The 25,616-nt window shown below is 43.5% G+C and overlaps 1 protein-coding gene across 14 annotated transcripts in view; it reads right to left on the bottom strand.

The window, feature by feature from the left end:
* The window catches only part of SLC75A1 (solute carrier family 75 member 1), a 39,813-nt gene that overhangs the window by 8,326 nt on the left and 5,871 nt on the right, over positions 1–25,616 (bottom strand). For 9 of the 14 annotated variants that reach the window (XM_078852590.1, XM_073342691.2, XM_073342688.2 and 6 more), the window contains 11 exons: positions 25,063–25,255; positions 20,624–20,720; positions 18,172–18,275; positions 16,863–17,021; positions 15,028–15,216; positions 11,584–11,692; positions 9,795–9,906; positions 7,980–8,088; positions 4,425–4,515; positions 2,714–2,761; positions 686–775 (listed from right to left, as the gene is read on the bottom strand). In XM_078852590.1, the coding sequence (XP_078708716.1) occupies positions 686–775; positions 2,714–2,761; positions 4,425–4,515; positions 7,980–8,088; positions 9,795–9,906; positions 11,584–11,692; positions 15,028–15,216; positions 16,863–17,021; positions 18,172–18,275; positions 20,624–20,720; positions 25,063–25,236 (1,282 nt within the window). In that variant the 5' untranslated portion in view covers positions 25,237–25,255. Of the gene's footprint in view, positions 1–685; positions 776–2,713; positions 2,762–4,424; positions 4,516–7,979; positions 8,089–9,794; positions 9,907–11,583; positions 11,693–15,027; positions 15,217–16,862; positions 17,022–18,171; positions 18,276–20,623; positions 20,721–25,062; positions 25,256–25,616 lie in introns of those variants that run through there. The other 5 variants (XM_073342698.2, XR_012158740.2, XM_073342697.2 and 2 more) reach the window with 5 other exon arrangements.

Below are 25,616 nucleotides of genomic sequence, written 5' to 3'. Positions count from 1 at the left end.
CTCCTACTCTGGACCTGTTAGACCTCCCTATACATTGACACTGCAGCTGGAAGCAAAAAACCCACAGCAGCGAGTCCAAACCACAGCTTAACTGACTCTGGCTCTTGCTTGCTCAGTGGGGCTAGGAGTAGCAGTGTTGACAGTCTTGCTTGGGCAGGACCCAGGGCTCTGCGACTAAGGTTACCATATCTCTGGGTTTCTTTTTGGGAGCTTAAATATGGGAACCCCTACGACCCTCTCCCCTCATTGGGTTTCAGACACCAGGTTCCACCCCAAGTGGCTGCACTGCATAGCCCAACCCTTAGTCAGCTGAACTTAGGGTTGCCAGGCATCTGGTTTTTCAACCGGAATGCCTGGTCGAAAATGGATCCTGACAGCTCTGGTCAGCACAGCTGACCGAGCCGTTAAAAGACTATCTTGAGTAGCTTGATCCATGTGTGAGCGATTCCTGTTAAAGTCAATGGGAGACCCCCATGTGGGGGTAACTTGGCCCTTAACTTGCAACAGTTAGGGATGTTCAGACATGCAATTTACTACTCAGTCATCTCGACATTCCCATTGTCATGTCCCACCTGTTTCTCCCTATGGCCCCTTCCCTGGAACTTTCTAAATGTTGCCAGGCTGAAAGAGCCAGAGAATTACATGTTATATTGCTTAGGGTGGTGCAGGAGCATGTACTGCTTACCTGCTGCTGACAAGATTGGTCCCAGAGCTCTTGCTAGGGCCCCCAGGCTCCTCAGAATTCCCATTACTGTTCCCTTCTGGCTGGCTGAGCCTGTGCAAGGAAAAGTGTCACACCAATTAGTTAGTTCTTTGAATAAGACCTTTTTTTCCCCTGCACTTGAATCCTGGTTTTTGTGCATGTCAGATTTGCTGTTTTATACCACTCACAGCCCACTCACTCCCCATCCACTGAGCACTCTGCTTCCTTAGTAGTTTTTCCTCGCCACTGAGGAGGTGACAGTAGTTGCTGAACATGACTTCTTCGTTGGGAAAATATAATTAATCGCTCTTGCTGTGAGTGCTTGTTCATCAGCTTTCACATACTGCAGCTCAGTGCCAAAACAGCATTTCATTGCACAGAGAATCTCACAGAAGCTAATACTGCTCTTCACTGTTCTCAACAGCTTCATGTTCTCCTTCTTAGAGAATGAATTTTTACATCTTCTTTGTTTTTAACAGATTTAGGTAGAGAAATTATAGGGATCAGTAAATATAAAAGACGAGGTTTTAAAAAGAAAGGTTAATGATACATGCACATGTCAATATGTAGATACACAGATATGAGTATAAACTGCACCAAGTCAATATAATAAGAAACAGCATTTTCTGTCTTATTATTATCCCTAAGCAACCATTACTAATACTGGAGGCTGTAATGGAACGAAGGGGTCAGTCTTCAGTGCGTGATACGGCAGCTATGGTTTCTTTGTGTATTTTGTGCAAGAGTATTATGAAACAAACAACCAGTGCTTTGAACCCATGTTTTTCCTTGCTGATCAAACCAGCGTGAAAGAACTCGTTCCACTGCTGGCAGAGATGGTCAGTGCTTCTCTTTAGAGAGATCAGCAGCCTGCTCTCCTTAAGGAGGCTTTTGTGCAGCCTTAGTTCAAGAAACCAACAATCAATTGTCCTCTTCCTGATCTTCTATTTTGGATTAGGATTAGAGAGAAGGTGGTGGTGAGTGAACTCTGCGGGAACCTAGATGCCTCAGATATCTTTAACCCTATCAATTTGGGTACAAGCCTGAGTACGCAGAAGATACAGCAATAGTGATGTTGGTAGGTGATTTCCTTGCAATGGATGAAGATGCCAGGAGTGTTAGATCTGACATCGCTGCTCACAAAGTGTTTGCGATTTGCCTACAGTAGAAGTGGGCAGACTTGCTCTCAGGTGACTTTGTTCCTTCCTTGCTCACTGTTTCCAGAGTTCCCAGTGTTGGGCATTTTCTCTTCCTGCTTGAGGGTGGTGTTCCATACTGTTCCATCTAGTATCCTCTTTATGCAATGAGTCCATGAGGCCTGCAGGGTGGTACGGGCAGAGGCACATTCAGCATGCCATTTGATAGCTAGGTTTGTATCTCTATCTCACCTGACCGAACCAGTGCTGTCAAACACCTGCACCAGGGTCTGAGAGGGAACAGGGCATGGATGAGAGCTAGCTAGCTGATGTTCAAGCCTGATAAGACCAAGGCAATGCTGGCAGGTTGAAGGAAGCAACCAAAAGATATGGAGTCCTTCTTACTTGATTGTCCCACCTGTTACAAGATACTGCATTTGAGGGTACCCGGATTGTTGGGTCCCCAGCTGCAGTTAAATTGTCACAGAGCATCAGTGTCTAGAAAGCCCCCCCCCCCCCCCCCACCCACCAGGAGTTTGTAACCTTGCTACTGCTATTCATGCCTTTGTCACTTCGAGTAGATGAGAGCAGCATGGCTTGTGGGGATGCATTAGCTAATGCCTTTACTTTTAATTGATAGTATTTAGCTTTTGTCAAATGCACTTAGAGCTGAGGACAGGCTTTTGGTACATTATAAATCTAACTCGTGTAACCCCATGTCAGTTCTGAAAGTCCAGGTTCCAGCACCAAATGCATATTTTTGCAGCAGCAAATGGCTGTTAAGTGGAACTGAATTTTGTATTTGCACCGTTTCAGTTAAAGATAGCTTTGTACAGACAAGTGCTACCCCTCAGACAAGTGAGGAGCCACTTACCATAGCCTGACACCACTGCTGACAAACAAGGAACAACAATGGCAGCAGCTGGAAAAGATGGAAGAGTTGGTTAGAATAGCACTAAACAGCAGAGAGCTCAAAGCAGCAAGGATAGCTAGAAATGCAGCCACACTGGTTACTACTGCACAGAAAAATGTGGAGCCCTAGAGCATTATACCAACAATGAATCATAAGTTTTCATTCAATTTAATAATAAAAACACCCCCACAAAGCCAACCTACACAAACAACTCTTGAAGCCGTAAAGGCTATGAGCACTCGGCAGCTGTTTTATATTACAGTCTTTCTTCCTGAGAGCCCTAGAGGGAAGGGGCATAAAGGTCACAGTTACATTCTATTCAGCTAACTAGCAGTTTTCCAGATATCTATCATCTTGTCAGGTGTAGTGGGAGAGGGAATCTTTCATACATCACATGCACAGTGAGATTGCCATGTGTGGAATCATGAAGAGTCCTCTGAGACATATAAGTGTATAGTACTTGTGTATAAAGTTGATAAAAGCAACCATATTGTTCTACAATGCAGTATGCAGATGCCAAGTCTAGTGAGAAAATATGCTAGCTCACAGAGCCCAAACTACACACAACAGCCAAGATCTAACAATGAGAACTGCCCTCTTACTGAAACAGACTGTTTTTCTCCCAACAAGGAAGAGCTGTAGCATACAAAATACTTCCCAGCAAGGAAAGGACAATCAGATGGCAGAAGCTAGGCATCCTCCAGTGAATCTGAATGATTTGTTAATTTTTCATATACACTTGTCTCTAGACAAGCAAGCTGGCAAACAGACTCTTCCTAAAACAGGAAACCTTTTGTTTTTAATTCAGGGATTTAAAATTTTGTACCCATTATAAAATGTATCCCTTCCATTCAAAAGAGAATATCCTGTTGTTGTAATAATGTTAACTCTTTTGGGAACATCTTATGGTGCCTGTCCAAGAAAAGATTTAAGGTGCTTAAGTCCCACTGAAGTCAAGCACGTGCTTACGTGCTTTTCCAAATAGGGACAGACCTAAGCTCATGCTTAATTGCTTTCCTGAATGGAGGCCTGAATCTGCAAAAATTACTTCCTTTTAAACATATATATGTCCATGCACACACACTTCTGCACTTTTCTTCATAAATGACAGATTGAGTTGTCCCAACCTTCCTCACCTGTGGTTAGCAAGGCAGTCAACAGTATAATTTTCTGCTCTTCTAAGTCCTCCCTTGACTGTGTTGTAGCATAAATCAGAGTGTTTATATACAGCGCTTCTCATTCCTGCTCCGACAGACAGTTATGCAGCTCTCCTCAGCCCAGCCTCCAAGGTGTAATAAATAATGCAGCTGTTGCAGTTCTGAACAGCAAAACTGCCTGCCTTTTACTAAGCTGGGGTATTTTTATTTAATGTACAAGTTGTCTCTAGGTCTGGGAGAGAAAAAGAATCTGAAATGCTCCCCAGTCAGCTGAGACAAGATGAGTGCTGGTGACATTTACAGACGGCACCATGACAACTTCTAGGGGTACAATTAGCATCAGAATAACCCAGAGCTGCGATTCCTTCCAGGTTTTATAAGCAAGAAAGTCAACTTTTATTACCTATTCCATGAAGCCTGAAGTACATCTTTATTAAACAGGGTGAGGAAATCTATGAAGTTGATTTGCCATACTTAGGCTTCAATATCTATTGGGAACTATCTGAATAGCTCACCAAAAGAATAGAGCAACAGTCCAGCGCTCAGCACCATCGCGTTACCAGCCCATCCAATTAACATGAAAGCAGGAATCAGCAGCATTATAGCCTAAAAAAAAATGCAAAATGAGTGTGTCTCTATTATATCTACAGCCATATTCATCAAAAGCCTAATCCTAGGTTTCTTGGCACTGCGCTGCTGCTGAGAGGGGCAATATTTAAGTTAAGGAGACTGTTCCCACGTTACCACGTTTCCCTTTCTAGGTTGGTCTGTTGTTTTTACTCATGGGAGATTTATTTCCTTTTCGGTGTTGGGGAAGTGGAGATTGTGTCACTGAGGATGCAGAGGTAGAGAATGCCCAGGCAAGATTGGCAGAACTGGGAAAGAAGCGTGTGTAGAATAGAGCAATAGGAGCATTTGTTCCCCTTCTCCTGGTAGTGCTGATGGATGCTAGGAGATGCTGCATCCACCCCTCATCAACTGGAGGGTTAGTCACCATGGTGCAGGGGAAGAAGATCCTTAGAGTTCAAAGAACACCATCCACCCCAAGGTAAAAAGAAACAGAACATGATTCTCCTCTTCCTGTTGTGCAGTAGATCTTTGTTCCCATATTGTCCTCTCTCCCTTCCTATTTGAAAGCACACTATCAGAGCCGGGCTCCACCATGTGATTCACAAAGGAGGACTTTAATTTTTCCCCAACTCTCACATTTTTACAATTCAAGGACAGCTGAATTGCTGCTTTCACTCTACTAAAGAGGAACCACACCCACAATACTGACCCAGATTCACGTCTGAGCTACTAGAGTTAACCATGACGGAAGGAAACACTCCCACCAGAGCCAGCAAAGTAGAATATTGAGTAAACATGGTATATGCAGGGCCAGTCAGTACTCTGTGTAGTGAAGGCAGGAGTGTTTACTGTACCTGAGTGGTCCATGCTAACTAAATAGGGTGCCCTGACTGCACACTATACATGCACCTGTGGTTGAGGATAAAGGGGCATAAAGATTAATGGGGTGTGTGACAGCAGATGTACTGCAATGAGCTTAAGTCAGTCACAGTAGGTGAGACAGGGAAGGAATGGGAGGAGAAGGTGGTCAGTATAAAGGACAGAGCAGTGCAAATACAGAGCACTGCCATGCAAAGACTTCTAAAACTCCTTGCACTGCTGTCTTTGGTACAGCAGAGGAACCATTCACATTCTCTTGCCAGGAAACATGATGGAGTTGGTTTCACCAGCAGAAATAGCATTTAAGAAAAGCTGAGTTAAACTTAACTAGTGTGAAGTGGAGCTTGTTAATCCTTCTGCTCTGTCATGATTCTATACTATGCTGGACTGGAAATTACATACAATAAATTGTCGGGCTCAACGGGTAGTGATCAATGGCTCCATGTCTAGTTGGCAGCCGGTGTCAAGTGGAGTGCCCCAGGGGTCGGTCCTGGGGCCGGTTTTGTTCAATATCTTCATAAATGATCTGGAGGATGGTGTGGATTGCACTCTCAGCAAATTTGCGGATGATACTAAACTGGGAGGAGTGGTAGATACGCTGGAGGGCAGGGATAGGATACAGAGGGACCTAGACAAATTGGAGGATTGGGCCAAAAGAAATCTGATGAGGTTCAATAAGGATAAGTGCAGGGTCCTGCACTTAGGACGGAAGAACCCAATGCACAGCTACAGACTAGGGACCGAATGGCTAGGCAGCAGTTCTGCGGAAAAGGACCTAGGGATGACAGTGGACGAGAAGCTGGATATGAGTCAGCAGTGTGCCCTTGTTGCCAAGAAGGCCAATGGCATTTTGGGATGTATAAGTAGGGGCATAGCGAGCAGATCGAGGGACGTAATCGTCCCCCTCTATTCGACATTGGTGAGGCCTCATCTGGAGTACTGTGTCCAGTTTTGGGCCCCACACTACAAGAAGGATGTGGATAAATTGGAAAGAGTCCAGCGAAGGGCAATAAAAATGATTAGGGGTCTGGAACACATGACTTATGAGGAGAGGCTGAGGGAACTGGGATTGTTTAGTCTGCAGAAGAGAAGAATGAGGGGGGATTTGATAGCTGCTTTCAACTACCTGAGAGGTGGTTCCAGAGAGGATGGTTCTGGACTATTCTCAGTGGTGGAAGAGGACAGGACAAGGAGTAATGGTCTCAAGTTGCAGTGGGGGAGGTTTAGGTTGGATATTAGGAAAAGCTTTTTCACTAAGAGGATGGTGAAACACTGGAATGCGTTGCCTAGGGAGGTGGTAGAATCTCCTTCCTTAGAAGTTTTTAAGGTCAGGCTTGACAAAGCCCTGGCTGGGATGATTTAATTGGGGATGGGTCCTGCTTTTGAGCAGGGGGTTGGACTAGATGACCTCCTGAGGTCCCTTCCAACCCTGATATTCTATGATTCTATGATAGTGGCTTAACAGTCCAAGTATACAGTATGTCACTGAGCAACCATGCAAAGAAATAATGCAAAACAGAAGAGACTATCACCAGGGAAAAGCAAGGATTCTAGAAACACTGAAAAGCTGTTTGGTCTAGTTTTGCACATTACAATGTACGAGGCAGCAATTTTCCTGGTCCAAATGCTTCACAAGCGTTAGGCAACATTCTCCCATCACACGCATGGAATTGCAGCTATTATCATCCCCATTCTATAGACGGGTAAAGAAAGGTAAACAGATGTATGGGACGCTATCAACTTTAAAAAAATAACACGCCTTTGTCTGAACACTGAAGAGCACTATAATTGGAGGAGATTAGAGAAAAAGATTCTCTATTTTTCCCACATTGTTTAACTTATGCATTTGACAGCACTTGCTGTACAGTAAGTTTCACCGTTTCCCCATTTGCGCTTATTTTCATAGAAAGGAAAGCACCTTTGGAAAAAAACTTATATGATTATAAAACCCACCAATATTGGCAAGGGGATACAGGAGCAGGTGTAGTATCTGAAACTAATTAATTGTATTTTTATTGCACTAGGTGCTGTACAAACATACTTACTCTTTTTAATACTGACTAGATTTCAAAATTGATAGCATCCCTTAAAATGATTTACCCAGTGCCAGAAAGGCAGTCAGAGATGGGATTACAGGAGTTCTTGCCTCTTAGTCCTGCGTTCGCACCACTAAACCATACCAGAAATCACTGGAAAATATACTCCTCACATCACGTAGACTTGAGGCTGTGTGTGAACTGGGCTAACTCTCAGAAGTGTCAGCAGCTATGAAGAACTTAGATTACAGAAATTTTAAATAATATATTAGAGGGAAAGAAGCTACAGTATTGTGGGAGATGGTTCATATGTTTTAATGTTTTGTCTGCTTGAAAAATGTCACTACAGTGTTAATAGATAAAATATGCCCATTCAATTAGAAGCATGAGGAAATGGCCTAGAGAAGTCACTTAGATGTTCTGATAAAATCAAAACAAAGCTTACTCCATCCCTCTGATTTTAATCCCAGTACAGTTATATCCATAAAATGCCCTCTGGTTGCTTTATTAATTAAAAAGTAGCATGTCAGAGTCAAGAGGAAATGGAATAAATACAAATAATATATGTTTGAAAGAGAAATATACCCTTTTTACGGCTTTGATTTCACATCCTGGTCTGATTCGGCGAGTGTAGCCTCCCTGGATCACAGCCATTGTCATCCCAATAAAGAAAAACATCTTGCCCTGCTGCATACTAGAAGGGATTGGAGAGAGGGGAAAGCACAAATTAGACATGGCTAACACTCACACACAAGGTCTTCTCCTTGGATCTAGATTACTATTTCCTAAATTAAAGAGATGGATATTTTAGGTGCCCACATGGCAATAAAGGGGTCTTAACAGTCAGACAGAATTAGGCACCACCACCACCAGTCAAAATAAAAAAATAAAGGTAGATTGGGTTGCTCAGAAATATAGAGCTCTTCACTTTAGCCTGCTGCTATCTAAGGCATTCCTAGGGCAGCCCAAGGGTAGGCATTCAAGGACATTACTGACCAAAATAGCTTACTGTCTGATGGCTTTCTGGTGACCTATGTGAAATGAGTTGTTGGTTTCCAGTGTACAAGGTGTTTCACATCCTAGAAACCAACACCCCCATCAGCAGTCTCAGCAGAGAGGGGAAGGAAACTGAACAATTAACCCTGGCAGTGGCCCCTTGAGATGAGGGTAAAGGTACATTGATGGGGAATGTACTGCCGTTGCCCATGCTATTCCTCCTCTGTAGAAAATACAGCATCTTTAATAAACCACTTACAAATTTTAAATTAAAAAGATATAAATTTGGGCAAAACATAATTCCTGGACTGATCTTCTCTCATCACTGTTGGCTACCAAAGTATTTGAATTGTATCAACTCTTACCTACATAACTAGCTTGTCCTCCTGGCCAGTTCATTCAAGGACGTCATAACACAGTCATAATCATGGTCATAAGAGGGACATATCCAAACAGCAGATAGTTATTATATTACTGAATGAATTGCGCAGAAGAAGCAGGATTATCACAAAGGAAAAGGCTTCCAGTGACGTACAAAGATCTTTAGAGACTAACAAATTTATTTGAGCATAAGCTTTCGTGAGCTACAGCGTCCGATGAAGTGAGCTGTAGCTCACAAAAGCTTATGCTCAAATAAATTTGTTAGTCTCTAAGGTGCCACAAGTACTCCTTTTCTTTTTGCGGATACAGACTAACACGGCTGCTACTCTGAAACATGTCACAAAGATCTTTGTAAATCATATTATGATGAGGGAAAGACAGAAATAGAAAGAATATCCAGAAACAAAACCAACCAGAGATAAGGACTACTCACAGGAGTAAATGCTGCTAGATCTGGTCCCAAGCTGGGACTCTCTCTACAAGCCAGCAATTAAACTGCTTTCAAGAAGAGAATAACAATATGAAAGAGTATGACAGGGTTTGATTAGAGGAATTCAGCGAACCAGAAGTTGCATTACATAAGGGTTTGCACACTGTATATAATACAGAACTCTGCTGAGCAAATATAATCACATAGCTAAACCCTATATCCATTCTGCTTTATTTAAGCCTTAAGATACATGCTGACACAGAAAAGCTCTTTGGGTAGCTTTACATGAATCAATACAGCCAGGCCAGTTAAGCACAAATTCACAGTACATTTTCCATTTGTTTTGATTCCATCAGAGTATTTGCTTTCCTGATAGATGTGTCTGTAGTCAACTATTCTTCCTGGCTTATAAAGAGAAAACTTGGAGCATTAGAAATCAATTTGTAACAGAATGCAGTTTTGTAGCACGTTAACATTTGTCATTAAAAGGCACCCTTGAAAATTAGGAGAAGCCTTGAGAGGGTCTCTTGGGAAAACAATGAGCAAAGAAACACTAGAGAGTACACAGTACATCTCTTCTAAGCACACTTTACCTGCTGAACTGGAATCGCTGATGGGTGAGAAAACTCAATGTGTATTCAAGACCAGAAAACAGGAAGAGATAGAGGAAATAAACTAGGCCCAGGACCTTGAGATTCTGAAGGTCTAAATAAAAAAAAAAAAGAGAGAGAAGGAGACACTACACCATAAGTACCATTTTAAAAAAAGATAACAAAAGCAACATTTAGTACCACTGAAATAAAAAGGGTCCAGAACTTATTTCCGATGCTTCTGTATACTTCTGTGACTAGAGCATAACACTAGAGCAGTAACACTACTGTGCTACATTGGTGCAGACTGCACTGTTGTAGCATGTCTGGTGAAGACGCACTATGCTAATAGGAGGGCGCTCTCCCATCGGCATAATTACTCCACCTCTGCGTGAGCCGGAAGCTATGTCGGCAGGAGAGCATCTCCCTCTGACATTGCACTGTGTGGACACCGCTTTAAGTCAATGTAACTTACATTGCTCGGGGGGTGTTGTTTTCACACCCCTGAGCAACTTATACATTACATCAATTTAAGTGATAGTGTAGACCAGCCCTTAGGAATTAAAGTGAAAAATAAAAGCAATAACTTCCAAGGAAGTGAACACTCAGTCACATCATTAAGGTTCTCTTCCTACTGGAAGGAAGCCAATGGGTAAAGACTTTCCCTCCACTACCCCCCAACATTTAGCCCTCAATGTTTTCTTTCATTTAATACCTCTGTTTTATAGGACGAATATGGATGCAAATGTTGTTGGTCTATCTCTTAGGCATTAGTGGAAGTGGTCAATTATAGAATGTAGGTGGTTTGTAATTGGCCTTGAAAATGGAGTCCTATGCTTTACAGAAGTAGATGGAGATGGTTTTATATGGTTTTATGCTACACAGTTCAGAATAAGATGTTTCATGTGTCTAACACTATTCCTTTCCACCATTACAGTAGCTGGAAGGACAGATTAACTCACTGGTATGACTGGCAAATTCCAAATACCTTTACTCAGAGAAAGTCTCAGCCAAAGCCCTGTGTCTGAAAATCCCCAAACTTTGAGAGGGGAAGTTTGAAATCAAAATTCCAAATTCTCCAATTAGAGGAAAAATGCCTTGGACATAAGCACTGACTTCTAGTTTTTTCCTAGGGGTGCTCCATCCCCACTCTGCCCTTCCCCCTGAACCCCCGCCCTCACCTGCCTCTTCCTGCCCCTGCCACGCCCCCTCCCTGCCCCACCCCTGCTCTACCTCCTCCCTGAGGCCCCCGCCCACCACTGTCTCCCAAACTCCTCCCTGAGCTGCCAAACAGCTGTTTGGTAGTGTGGCCAAACAGCAGTGGCTGGTGGGTGCTTAGCACCCACTATTTTTTCCCATGGGTGCTCCAAGGCCAACAGAGTCTGCACCTATGCCTCAGGATCTGGCATTCCTGGTTTCCAGCCTGGCACTGTGGAAACAAGATTACCTAACTCATGGCTTGATCTGTCTCTTTAGGTCATTTAATTTGCTGTGACGTACCTACAGCTAATGCCCACGCAGAACGGAGAAGGAATGATGGAAAGGAGAGTGGCTCTAGACCCCTGACATAAACCTCAAAGCCATCCCTTGGAGATAACAAAGCCCTGGTCAACACCCAATGCAGCTTGCAACTCCCATTTTGTAAATAGTTAACATAGGTCTGAAAGATCAAGGGGAGGGGTGGGGTTGCTTCTGAAATGGTCAAGATAAAGGGAGAACAAGTGTATTTAGAAATCACCGCCAGATCAAGGGAACACATATGGCATAACGTGAAAAAACAAGCAGCACTTACTCTCCCTCGAAGGTGAGTCCTTTCCTCTGGTGACTGCAGAGAACTGAAACAAAGCCAGCGGACTAAGCAAGTCAATCCCTGCCTGAAATCCACACATCATGGAGGATACCTAAGAAGAGAGAGGCAACTGTGGCTAGCTTGTATGAACTAGAGCAGGATGAATTAGGTTTGCACAACCCACTGCCAACAATCCTAATGTTTTGAATGCATATAAATGTGCTTCAAAACTGGCCCTTGGTAGCCAAAAGGTGGAACATTTCTAACAAAAACAAAAAATACCAAAACCTTTCACAGAAAGCAGAATGCAAGGTTTTTACCTCTAACCAGACTTGACACCGGCCACATGAGCAAATGTTCTCCATACACAGGTGCATACACAAACTCTGCAATCAGCTAATGGCATGTCTACCAGATACACACATATAAACAACGGGTTTGTGTGCACAATTTTACCCCAAGCACCTACAGACTGATTTTGGCTGTTGGTTAGCTTATACCCATATCACCCTGAAGCCAGGATATGTCAGGGACCAAATAAAAATAACCAGCAGATAACAGCATTTCTCCGCTTTTACTTTACCTCTCTTAGTTTTGTTATTAAGAATGGACAGGACAAGTTTGCCTCTATTCCATTCACCAATCTTCACTTCCCTGTTGTCCAGATGGGCTCCACAGGCCTTGCATATTTATAAGGTATACATTATTATTTGTTTGTATTACACTAGCACATAGAAGCCCCAAAGATCAGGTCCCCTAGGGCTATTGAAATACATGCAACATGTGCAATCAGCTACACGATCTGTATCACATCCAATGACCCAATGTGTAGCATATAAGCAACTTCTTTGTTGTTTGCATTTGCAACCCTTTTAACCAGCCACTGACACCTACTGGGAAACCATGAGAAAAAAAAAATCCTTTCTAGAAACATTGTGCTAATGTGGTCTGTATTTTTTATCTGCTAATTTTTCACTGAGGGGAATCTCTGCTTTTTAAGAAAAGGAGTACTTGTGGCACCTTAGAGACTAACCAATTTACACACACAAACCCATACACACACAAACTCACTCTCCTGCATTACCAGCAGGAGATATGGGGGTGGGGGGGATGTGAGAAAACCTGGATTTGTGCAGGAAATAGCCCAACTTGATTGTCATGCACATTGTGTAAAGAGTTGTCACTTTGGATGGGCTATCACCAGCAGGAGAGTGAATCTGTGGGGGGGGGGGGGGGGGGGGAGGGTGAGAAAACCTGGATTTGTGCTGGAAATGGCCCACCTGATGATCACTTTAGATAAGCTATTACCAGCAGGACAGTGGGGTAGGAGGAGGTATTGTTTCATATTCTCTGTGTATATATAAAGCCTGCTGCAGTTTCCACGATATGCATCTGAAGAAGAGAGCTGTAGCTCACGAAAGCTTATGCTCTAATAAATTGGTTAGTCTCTAAGGTGCCACAAGTACTCCTTTTCTTTTTGCGAATACAGACTAACACGGCTGTTACTCTGAAACCTGCTTTTTAAGACTTCATCTACCCTTGCTGCTTATGCCTCACCTTAGCCAGAGCCTTCTGTGATCCCACAATAGATTGCTCTGTGGAGTCAATTACTATCTCACCATCAAAGCATTTGGATTTAAAAATCAAGGTAGGGCGAATTAGAGAAAACTATTAAATATATGAAATCACCATTGCTAAATGGAGTGGTTTCTTTAAGGCAGGTCTGAATCATAATTTCATGAGGCAGGCATGGGGGAGCCACAAGATGGATTGAAGATCCCTACATAATAATACGGATGCACTTTATATCTTCAAAGCACTGTCCAGACCTTAGCTAATGAACTCTCACACCATCTCTGTCTACAAAGAGAGTCCATAGCCCTAACAGACTGCCATAAACATGCAAAAGGAATAGTTTGAATTTTTAAAAGTACACAGGGAAAAAGTGTCAAAGTCTTTAGCTAGGATTTCAGACGACATGATGCATGAAAGAGCCATAAAAAATCACAGCAGGGGAATAAAGGAACCGCCATTTCACACGACACACCCTGCTGGCATCACTTAGGGAAGGTCTAAAGTTTTTGCCATGGCTGGAATAGCACAGGCAAACTTTCCTATGCTATTCTAAATGCCCAAATATAGAGACAGAGGGTTCTCCATTCCACAAGTGCCTTGTAAATGGAGGGTATGTTTGAAGGGCTGGGTGCTACTTAGCGGGAGGGACAGAGACAATGACACTGCATAAGCCCTGCTGCAAGCCCTAAAGTCAATGGAGTTTTACCTACTTACACCCAGGGCTGAATTTGGTCCAATGCTACAAGTTTCTGTCTCCAGGGACTTACAGAGGAACCTGTTTCAGGGCCGTCCTTAGGCATATGCAGCATACATGGCTGTGTAGGGCACCCAAAAATTTGGGGCATCATTGGGACCATAGGCGCTGACTTCTCATATTGCCAGGGGTGTTCGACTTCCCCACACTTCACTCCAGGCCTGTACCCACTCCACCCCTTCCCCCAAGCCCCGCCCTGCCTCTTCCCACCCCTGCTCCACCCTCACCCCTCCTCTTCCCCGCCTCCTCCCCTGAGCAAGCCCCATGCCCGCTCCTCTCCCTCCCTCCTGGAGCTTGAACACAGGAAGCGCTGGAAGGGAAGGGGAGGAGTTGGTAAGTGCGGGGCCGCCGGCACACAAGAGGCACAGGGGGAGGGGGTCAGAGGGGAGGAGCTTGGTGCCAGCAGGTGCTCTGCACCCACTAAATTTTCCCCATGGCTGCTGTTGGTGCAGCAGTAATGGAGAATTAATAATGCACTCAAAGTTGGAGTTCTTGTTCATAGTTCGAGTGAGACACAGAAATTTCAATCCTTCCCACACCAAGTAGAGCATTCATGGTATTTTTAGTCCGGTACATTGCTTAGGTACTACAATGATGAGCACATTATAAATATTGACAATTAGAAAGAGATTCCCAGACTGTTATTGACAGCTGTATCCTGATTAGTTTAGATTAGACAACCAATTTATGGCCTGCTTTGGCTAATTGAAGAAATCATGTCTTAAAGAAATTTCACTGTATTTTCATGATTGAGTTAGAATGTTGTCTGAAATTTTCAAATTAGATTGGACCAGCTCAGGGTGACATAGTATTCTAGGGTTTATCTATTGGCCCCATCAGTTTCTGAAGAATTTGAAGTTTAGTGTAGCCAACAGAAATTCAGTGGTAACTATCTAAGCATTTTTGATGCAGTGCAGTACCTAAGACATGATTGCTAATCGCAATTGCTACTTTCTGTCATTGCCAGTTTAGGTGGGTTTAACTTCTGGTCTAAGGACTGAACCAAATCCCTGAGTTTGTGTCCCTCCCCATACATTTCCACTGTTTCAATAATTTTCAAGTCCTGCCCTTGCCTGTAGGAAATATGGATTTTCAGAGCCACTTTCAGCATATTTTACCCGTTTTTCTTTGGGGAGTGTCTCCGGAAGCAGGAAGAAGATGAAAATTAAGTCAGTAACAGCAAACATGAGCGCAAGCAAAGCTGACCGAAGATAGAAGACTTCTCCTTTCCCTGTTTCCATGGCAAGGTAAGCTCCAATCATAGGCCCCACGGTAAATCCAAGTGAGAAAGCAACACCAATCATTGCCTGTTGAGATATAGTAAACTTGCAGTTTTAGACATAGGTTTATTCATGACCAAGATTTTTTCTTTTTTCTTTTGTAAAACTGGATAACTGTTAAGTCTGTCATACTCTAATAGAAGCTAAATTGTAGTGCCAAATGCTAACACAACATCAAGCGTGATCAATTATGCAGGTAATGGAATTAAACACCTTTTGATCCATTTCAGAAAGACAGTTCTAAAGCGATTCTGTCTCTTGCTAAACATCCATGAAGCAAATGCCAAAAAACTCCACAACCACCTTGAGGGAAGGGGCAAGTGTGTGGCAAACAGCAATGAATGGCAAGGCAGAGATAACAGCAACAGAGCTGAAGCTTGTGAATTATGTGCTTATGCAGTTCAGGACTTATTCACCCTGTGATGTGCTTTTAGATTGTAAAGCTGCTCAGTGTAGGATGGTGTCAGGGCATCATGTGTACCACCTTGGTGGTAATAATGTTGTTTCTCATCCCTCATGGTTCTTTTGCAATTCCCAGCTACTGCCCTATAAATACAAGTTAGATAAAGGTGAGCAGGCTTGGGCCAGGGCAGAATTAGGATTGGTGGATTCTAAGAAAAACCCATGATGGTGCAGGAAATAGTAAAGGTGCCCCATAGGGGGAGGGATAGCTCAGTGGTTTGAGCATTGGCCTGCTAAACCCAGGGTTGTGAGTTCAATCCTTGAGGGGGCCATTTGGGATCTGTGGCAAAAATTGGGGATTGGTCCTGCTTTGAGCAGGAGGTTGGACTAGATGACCTCCTCAGGTCCCTTCCAACCCTGATATTCTATTCTGTGATTCATTAGGTAGCTGTCTTCTCTCCGGTTCAGCATTAAATCAATGCACCAGATTGGGGCTATAATGCTGGAGGAAGGAGACTAAATACTGTGACGATTTATACCCTGTGCACGCATTCTGGCTTCAATAGAATTTAGCACAGAATTTAGTGCAGGGTCTTTAAGAGGAAACATTAAAAAAAAAAAAATCTAGGGCTTGACCACTTGCTGTCTGAATACAGGACTGAAACAGGAACACCAGAGTTCTAACCCTGTTTGCAATTGAATCCACCTTGGGCCTGAGACCAGCCTCTTAGTATTTCTGCCTCAAATTCATAATCTGTAAAATAAGAATAGTATTACTGACTTGCTTACCACACAGAAGTATAGTGAGGATTATGGTGTGGAAAGTGCTTTGAAAATGAAAAGCACTGTATCAGCACTCAATATTATTGTTGAATTTAAAAATCTCCACATATTTTCCCCAAGTGCAAGTTAGCCAGAATACAGAGATTATAACATTCTGCCTACCAAAAATTCACCCTATAGTTTCAGTTAGATAAACATTATAGTACAGGAAGTGTACTGACACTTTAACAGTTGCTACAATGCTATACAAGTATTGCTTTCCACACCAGAGTTGGTTGCATTTCACCAGCGAGTGAAATGACTCCTAAATAAAGTTGGTAAGTCAATTTGTAAAGTGCTTTAGCATCCTTCTGGAAGAAAGACACTCTACAAATGTAAGTCATCATTATCACTTGATCAGTGAAAATATATCAGAACTAACAAAACATGCAACTCTTATGAAAAATTAACAAGAAATCCCATCCGTATAGCCAGCATTTGTAACTCACCATGCCCTTGCTCCTAGTTTTTGGAGAGTGCAGGTCAGCAATTACAGCAGTGGACAGGCTGACATTCCCTTTACTTATTCCACCTAGGACTCTGGAGAGAAGAAAAATACCAAAACTCCTAGAGATAGCCCAGAGTGCATACGATGCTATCAACCCCACCTGCAGAGAGAAGAGGAGATTTCTCTTACATAAAACAGTAAAATCAGCATCATTTTAGGATTATTTTCTAGCTAGACTAGTGTTTGAAAAGCAAAATCAATGTCTGCTCCATTAGTCATGAAACAACAAATGCTTTCTTGAATAAACTGGCATTTCACCAGACATGTACTACTCTGAATGTCAGACAGTAAAAATCCGATAAGGAGAACCCATCTGTAATCATTTCATATAATCCACTATTGTACATTATGTTAAGAGGAAGTTTGTCCGATACAAAATCTATTCTTTTTATGCATTGAAAGGTGTTTAGAACACCTTTGTACAACTTGCTCCATTTTGTTTACAAGACAGCCACTGAAATGGTTTTCAGTATAATTAAAATATTTAAATAAAATCTGCAACCCAGAAAAATTCTAAGACAAAAAGAAGAGACAAAATCCACTGATCTGAAAGTCAATTTTAGCCCTCAGTTTTGGTGAATAATAATTGAACTCACACATGCTTAATGCATTAATCTGCAAAGACTTTATTGGATGATGGGTTGTGTATGTCGTTTGCTGCCGAGATCCCTTATGCATGTTCATACTTGCGCTGTATTATACCTATAATCAGAGCCCTAAATTTGAATTTGTAACAGCTACCAAAGAGAGAAACTGTTTGGTGAATGTTCATTAATACAATAAATAAATGATATGTTGCACTTCCATCAAACACTTTCCAGTCAAAGATCCCAAGGTACTTTACAAGGGGCTGGAGTACATAATATTATTATCCCTGTTATACAGATGGAGAACTCAGGGACAAAAAGATTAAGTCCAACATTTTCAGACTGAGTGCCTAAAGCCAAGCACCTAAATCCACATGTAGGCACTTGTACAGGTGGTGTGATCTTACATGTTAGAATGTCAATGGTATTGAGTTGCCTAAATAAGCGCTTTTGAAAATCCCACTAGGTGCCTATTTGCACCTTTAGGCACCTAAATACCTTTTAAAATCTGGCCCTAAGTACCTAATGTTAGACCCCCAAGTTTGATCAAGTGACTTGGCCAGAGGAGGCAGCAATGGCCAGGAGTAGTGCTGTGCACTAATCACACTGGCCTCCCTCTGTACATCTGATTTATGCTGATTCTAGTCAGGCTGCCAGACATACCACTGTCAACAACATGATCGGCCTTCTCCCCAAGCAGTCAGACGCAGCACCCGTGAGCGGAGAGGAAAAAAACTGCAGGATGGAAAAGATGGAGCCAATCAGACCTAGAAAAGATGATCATTAGACTTAATCATAAGACATGCTGCCTCAGTCTTAAACACAAAGGCAGCCTAACTGCTTAAGGCCTATCACTTCACTATGGCCCTTAAAAAAACCAACAACTCAAACACATATAAAAGATACGCAATTATAATGTCAGACTGTGGCCATGAACAGCAGTTATCTCCCTGGAATGCAAACACCCCCAAAATATTGGGGCTAAGTTCTTATTTAACTGAATTTAACTGGGTTTTCAAGGGAAACGGAAATGCAGACAAACCAGAACAAGATGGGAAAGCTCTGAGACTTATGGGGGAAGAAGGGGTGTGTCAGTAAAATGCAAATTCTCTGATATTTTCTATCTCTGACTGCAAACTCTTCCTGTTCATGGAGAGAGGATAATATAGGATTTAACAGCCAGTCAGTATAACACACCATTCTTTTAAGTAATTTTTTGATTAACTGAACTTGGATCTGTCACATTTAATTAGCTTATCTTTTCTGCCCTTGGTATCAAAGGCAGCAGTGAGACATATCGGGGATATGTGACTCCCTCACATAAATGGCAGTGAGTCTACATATCTGAGGAGATTCCTTGAAACCTACATTCTGTCCCTGTGATCTTCGGTTCCTCTCTTCTCTTGCCATCTCTAACTCAGTGCCCTCATTAATTTGTAATACCTTTGTGACAGACTGCCAAGAAAATGCTTTGTTGTTATAGCTTTTTTCTTTAAAGGAGAGAGCTGGCTTATATGTCTTACTTAGAGAACCTATCAAGGCTGAAAATGCACAGAGACCATGGGTTAAATTTTGTACCACTGAATAGTAAAACTGTAAAACTCCCCTTGACTTTAAAGGAGTCAGGATTTCACATCAAGTATTTGGGTATCTGGGGGAGAATAATTTCTTTGTGGTTGCTCAACAACAAAAAAGTAAAAAAATGAAACAAAAAAACAAAACAAAACAAAAGCCATACACCTACTTACAGCTTTAGCTCACAAATGAAGGCAGCAAGGTTAATTCTCATTTGGATGGACATTAATTATTAATTATTATTACTTGCATTGAAGGAGCAACTATGAGCTTCAATTCCATTATGCTAAGCACTGTACAAACATATTTCAAACAGTTGGTTCCTATCCTGAAGAGATTTACAATCCAAGTATGAGACAAGAGACAACAGGTGGGTACGAGGCAGGTGCAGGATGGAAGTACGAAGCAATAAGGAGATGATTACATTTGCTATGATAAGCAGTGGTCTCCACAGATGGCTGCCAACATCAGCTGTGGCAGCTGGTGCCCAAAATGATTGCTGTGCCTACAAGTGTGCCCCTTCCTCACTACCTCTGTCTCATACAGGGAAGGGAGGAAGAAGGCAGGGGAAAACAGTTGCTCCCCCTTCTCAGCCAGAATCCTGAAATGTTCACTCGTGTCTCTTGGATGTATGAAGTGTGAAGCATTAGTGAAGGGTACCGTAATGCAGATGGTGCAGCTTAAACCACAACATCATAGCCTATGCCAAGAATGTAAACTTGGTTGTTTACACATCTGGCCCAACACACAGGCCTCTTGCCTTCCCTTGCTCACTATTAACAAATCTGAATTAGCCTTTCAGAGTCCTTGATTCACTGCTTTGCTGCCTGCAATGACTTATGGAGGAGCTGGAGAAGACTCAGTCACAACAGAAAAGGAGTCCTTGTGGCACCTTAGAGACTAACCAATTTATTTGAGCATAAAGCTTTCGTGAGCTACAGCTCAATTCATCGGATGCATTCATCGGAGTATACATCCAATGAAGTGAGCTGTAGCTCACGAAAGCTTATGCTCAAATAAATTGGTTAGTCTCTAAGGTGCCACAAGTACTCCTTTTTTTTTTTTGCAAATACAGACTAACACAGCTGATACTCTGAAACCAGTCACAACAGAAGTGCCTTGGTGGCAACAAAGAGTACTGCACTCTGCAGAACAGCTGCCACGTCCCTTCCATAGACACTGGAGTGTGGCTGCTGGCTGAGGTATAAATGGTGAGCCTCTAGTCACTCAACACCCCCTGCTGATTTGTCTCCATTCCTGGGAAACTCAGTGCTAAAGTAGTAAAGCACAGCAGGCCTGGCCTAGGAAGCATGACTGAGGAATAGGTTGAACTGCTTGCCTGACTAGTCAGAGCTATCAGTTCCATATAAGCAGTATCATTTACCAAATATTTATAATCTGCTTCTCTTGGGTACTTCTAGGGCATCTTTTACTGTGGTATCTAAGTCCAAATTTAATAATGGTGACATATGTTTACAAATAAAAATATTACCATAGAAGAGAGCCGGAAAACGACACTAGATTGCAGGTTCATTCATACCTCCAAACAAGACAGTGTTGTACTTCCTCTCCAGAGGTACCCCAACCACTGCAGCAAACCAGTCCACACCATGCTGAAGTGATAGATAGAAACCATCCTACAAAAGAGAGTCATAAGTCATACAGTTAATGGTTCTTAGGGAACAAACTCTCTCTTGCAGGCTTTGACTTTATTTGCAAAAATGTAGCATTGCTTTGTCTCTGAAATGCCACTTGAGACAACTTCCTTCCCCAGGTGTATGTATGGGGTATATGCCTGATGGATCAGTGTAGTCACAGATATATTTACTCTGCCCTTGACCTTTCCTCTCTCTCTCAAAATCTCTTCCACGGTGGCACAGACAGACTCCCATAGACCAATGCAGGGTTCTGAAGCATGAATGGGATGCAAAGCCCATGTGCTGGCTCCTAGCATCCAGTCCCTCCCTACACAGCAGAGCCAGGCTGGTTCCACTCCAGGTAGAGTCCTTGGCAACCATACAGCAGGGGTAGAATTTGCCCCATCATGCCCTATGGAAACATATGACTGGAACACAGAGCAGAAGATGGTGAATAAATGCTACTGAGCTAGGCACTAACTCTTACACTTGCTAAGCCTGGATTTTATACATAATAAAGCCGCAATTTGAGTTACAAACTCATATCTCATCCCGGCCAGGTCTTCTACATTCCTGTTAGAGTCCTGAGACTCTCCCTGTTTATCTTCCACATTGTACACCCACCCTAGAAACCATGTGTCTCCATCACCAGCCTCCTACCAAAGAGAAAGGGGCTATGAACAGCTTCACAGCCCCTCATTAAAGAGACTCAGTTAACCGGGAGGGATGCTGATGAACAACAGAACAGGCTCTGTGTCTCCTTCCCACCTCCTAGACTCAGGGACCAATAGACTGGGAGTAGGAAGGAGACCCAAGGTTTACACTTCACTATTCAAAGCACTAGGCCACCAGCCCAGCCCAAATTCCTCATATTTTACTTGAGTGAGGAACATGTTGCGACAAAGTAGGAACTTTTTGTAATATTTTTATGAGGCTTTGTGTGCCTCCGTTTTCTCCCATAATTTGCTTTGCTGCCCAATAGAGGGAAAAGGGATTAAGTTTGTTCTCAGGGAAGATTAAGAGACATGGGTCTGCGCGTCACCTTGCTGTCTGGGTGAACAGAACAGAGTTGTTAAGAAACTGACTGAAACTGACCCAGATCAACAGGGGGTCCAGAGAGACAATGCAAGCTCTACTCCCGGGGGAATTCTATGCCACTGCACATGCGCAGAATTCATGTGTCCCCCAGACTTTTTTTTCTCCTCAGAAAATACGTTCTGCTGAAGAAGACCTGCAGTTACACCTTTTGGCTACCAGGGGCTGCTGTGGTGCCAGAACAGAGGCAGATGGCTCACTGCTCCCCAGCCATAGCAGTCAGCATCTGATAGGGAGAGAGCAGAGACTGTGTTCCTGACAGCACCCTGCCCATGGGGCCAGGTGAGAGAGCACTGGATGTGGAGAGGACAGAGAGAGCAGGACACACGGGGCTGCTGCGGGGTCACATACACTGGGGTTCAGAAGGGCTAGATAGACTGGAGTGGGGACTGAAAGGGAGTGGGTGTGCATGGCCACATGGGGATGGGTGTTGTTCAGTGGCGGTGCAGAGACACGTAGGAATGGAGGGTGGGGTGGCTGAAAGGTGCTTCAGGGACACATGGGGATGGGGGTGCATGGGGGGGTTCAGAAACACATGGGGACAGGGAAGGGGGTGGCTGAGTAGGGGTACAGGGATACATGGGGATGGGGGAGGGATAGCTGAATGGGAGTGAAGAGACACATGGCGGAGAGGGGGCTGAGTGAGGGTGCAGGGACACATGGGGATGGAGAGAAGGGGGAGCAGGAACACATGGGGGCAGGAGGAGGAGGGGTGGCTGAGTGGGGGTGCAGGGATACATGGGGATAGGGGACAAGGGGTGGCTGAGTGGGAGTGTAAGGACACGGACATATGGGGAAAGGAGCAGATGTGCCTGACTGATTGGGAGAGGCTAGGAGTCAGCCACAGTCTGCATGGGGAAGATTCCCCAACTCCCTAACAATCCCCCCCCCCCCCCCCCGCCCAAAAAAAAAACTGTTTCGTACTTCTCCCATCCACACCCAACAACCTTCCAGGTTCAATCCCAGGTGCCTTCGCAGCAATTATTTCCCCTTTCCTTAGCTCCTGCATTACCCCTGGCTCTCCCAGGCCTTTGTACTGCTTCTGAGGGATGTGGGAAATATGTTTCTATATTGTAGTTTAAATGAATTATTACTCAAAGTTCTATATGAATAAAATATGCCTAGTAAATAATCTATTTGTCAAAAAACATTTCCTGAATCTTTTTTTGTTGTCTGTATTGTTACAGACATACTTGTTGACAGGTAGTTTGAAATAAATTACCAAAATAATTGAAACTGGCATGATTATAATGTGTTATTTTGACAAATAAAATACGCAGAATTTTGCAGAATTTTAAAATATTGTGCACAGAATTTTTTTGGTGCAGAATTCCCCACAGGAGTAAAGCGCCAATGACTCATGAATTGACATTCTCAGCAGAGAAGCTGAGCAGAGACCTGACCTTGAGAACAAAGGACAGAGACAGAGAATAAGTGTGGGCTTCTGGTTCTGAAGGAGGTGGGCTCTCCACTGGGACTGAGTGAGGAAATTAGAGAGAGTGAGCTGGAAAATGAAGTTCACTACAGTTTGGCCTGGTGAATTGCTCTGGCTTGATCAGAATGGACTATGCTTTAACCTTTATTTCTCCATGATAACCTAAGGAATTCCAGTGCTGTGTTCCAGTTGACTAATAACGCTTATCCTGTTTTGAAAATGTTGCTTAGGTGTCACTGCAAATACTTGCAAGGGTGTATTAGACCCTGAAGAGCGTACAAGTCTATTTCAATTGCACTTACTGGGCAGAGCTCAGTATAAAGCAGGAGTGCTGTAGGCCAGAGACTACAGTCTAGGAGGCAGTAAGACTGCAGGACCTCCCCTGAAGGAAAAGTGGGACTCCCTGGGGTCAGCCATGCTGAAGGAGTTCTTCCAAGAGACTGTTTAAAAGCTGGGGTGTAGCACAGATCCTGTGAACCTGTGACATGTTTCTTCATGACTCTGTCGATCAAGGCGTTGGTTTTTGACAGGTACAGACTGTCTAGCCATAGATGGCTTTGGGGGTTCATGAATCCTTCCTTCGGAGTGAGGGTGGGGGGAAGCAAAGCTTCAAGAGGGTCCCCAGTTTACACAAACAGTACCAAATTTGACATGGAATCATGGTGTTCAGTGCTACCTCAGCAGCATGCTGACTGGCATTTTGCTAGCTGTATCCAGATGCTCATTGCTCCATCAATGTGCTTTCTGCTAATCTGCTCTGAAGAAGACCCAGTAGTGGGGACTTCTCCCTCCTGCTGATCATAAGTGTGTGAGTGCTTGGGGACCAGGAGCACATGTCCCATCTCCACCCAAACAGCGCAGGGTAAGAGGGCAGCCACAGGAAAGGGAATTAGAATGGTGGAGATAGAGTAAGAGGGCTTAAGGCAATGACAGAATGAGGTGGGGGGACTATCTCAAAAAAAAGATCACCAGAAGAGCTAGCTCTGTGTATTGCTTTAATCAGAGGCATCTACTTACCCATAAAACCTACTGCCAACAAAGAATTCAATATTTTCCATTACAACCTAGTTGCTGGCACTGGTAATCGAGTAGTCATGTAAATAGATTTGAACATTGGGGAAGAGAGGAGAGTATAGCCGAGAGAGAAATGGCAAGTCAGCCAGACAGGTCGCAAGAGACGGAGGAGGAACAATGGATGCACAGCACCACACCTCGATGGGTTTGTGCTGTAAAGGACACTTAAGGCTGGATTAAGAAGCCAAAGTAAAGCTCCTTCTACCCTACAGAGCTTGAGAGACAGTTCTGGCCCCCTCACTCACACAGCCAAGAGAGACAGGGTAGAGACTGCAGACTTTGTTACCAAGAGATGGGCTTCACGCCTCATGGAGATTCACTCAGCTGGCTGAGCCACACAGCAGCAGGAAGCCCAGCGTTAGATCTGACTACTCATCACTGGAGACCAGGCAGCCACAGCCACATGTTAGTAAAAGAACAGCAAGGCGGAGGGCAAATTCAGGACAATTACAAGAAGTAGCCACTCAGTAATCTCTGGATTTCCCCAAACATAGACACCTGACTCAGTGGCAAAGGTGAGAAAGTCTTACTGAGCAGAGCAAAACAAACCAATCAAATCCATAAGAACAATCTAAATACACCCCAGATTTGCGGGTGGGGTTTATTCTGCATGTAGCTTTTGAGCTATGTCAGGGGAACGGGAACCCCACACATCCCCCCTCCCTCTGTATCCCCTTTTTTGAGATCACCTTGTGTCCAGATTGTATTTTCAGCAGGTAGAGTTTAGTTCTTACTTACATCATTCTTGCTGTAATACTCAAGGATTGAAGGAAGGAGTGGCAAAATGAGAGTGAATCCCAGCAGGTCTATAAGGAGTGCCAGGAAGACAATGGTGATCACCCGACCAGAGCTATCTTCAGCCTCTGACTTGCCCTTGGTGGGGCAGCTACTTTCCCCCGTTTCTGTGGCCATGTTGTCAGGCGTTGCACTTCTGAAACAGAATAACAGCACTCACTCTGAAGCATTTCAGGCACTGACGTTATTTCACCCAAAGGGGAAGAACTTGCTGACTCATTCTTACTCCATTTCCCCCAGTGCAACCATATAGCAATTGCTAGTTTAGAATCCTGGTTCACTAGGGAGGGGGCTGTTTTGTAAAACAGAACAGGCCCCCGGCCTCACAATTTCTGGTCCTTAGTCACGCAGCTCATTTGTTCTGGTAAAAGTGGGACATGATGGCAAGAACCACTGTTCAAAGAAAAACTTCAAGCATTCGGTACAATCAGTCCCAGATAAATGAATCTGTGTCTTAACAGGATAAAAGGTGCTAAGTCATAGTGTCACTAACTATA

This window comes from Lepidochelys kempii, chromosome 4 (genome assembly GCF_965140285.1).
Source record: "Lepidochelys kempii isolate rLepKem1 chromosome 4, rLepKem1.hap1, whole genome shotgun sequence".
In the NCBI taxonomy this organism is placed as follows: Eukaryota; Metazoa; Chordata; order Testudines; family Cheloniidae; genus Lepidochelys; species Lepidochelys kempii.
This window is presented reverse-complemented; position numbering and strand designations above follow the sequence as displayed.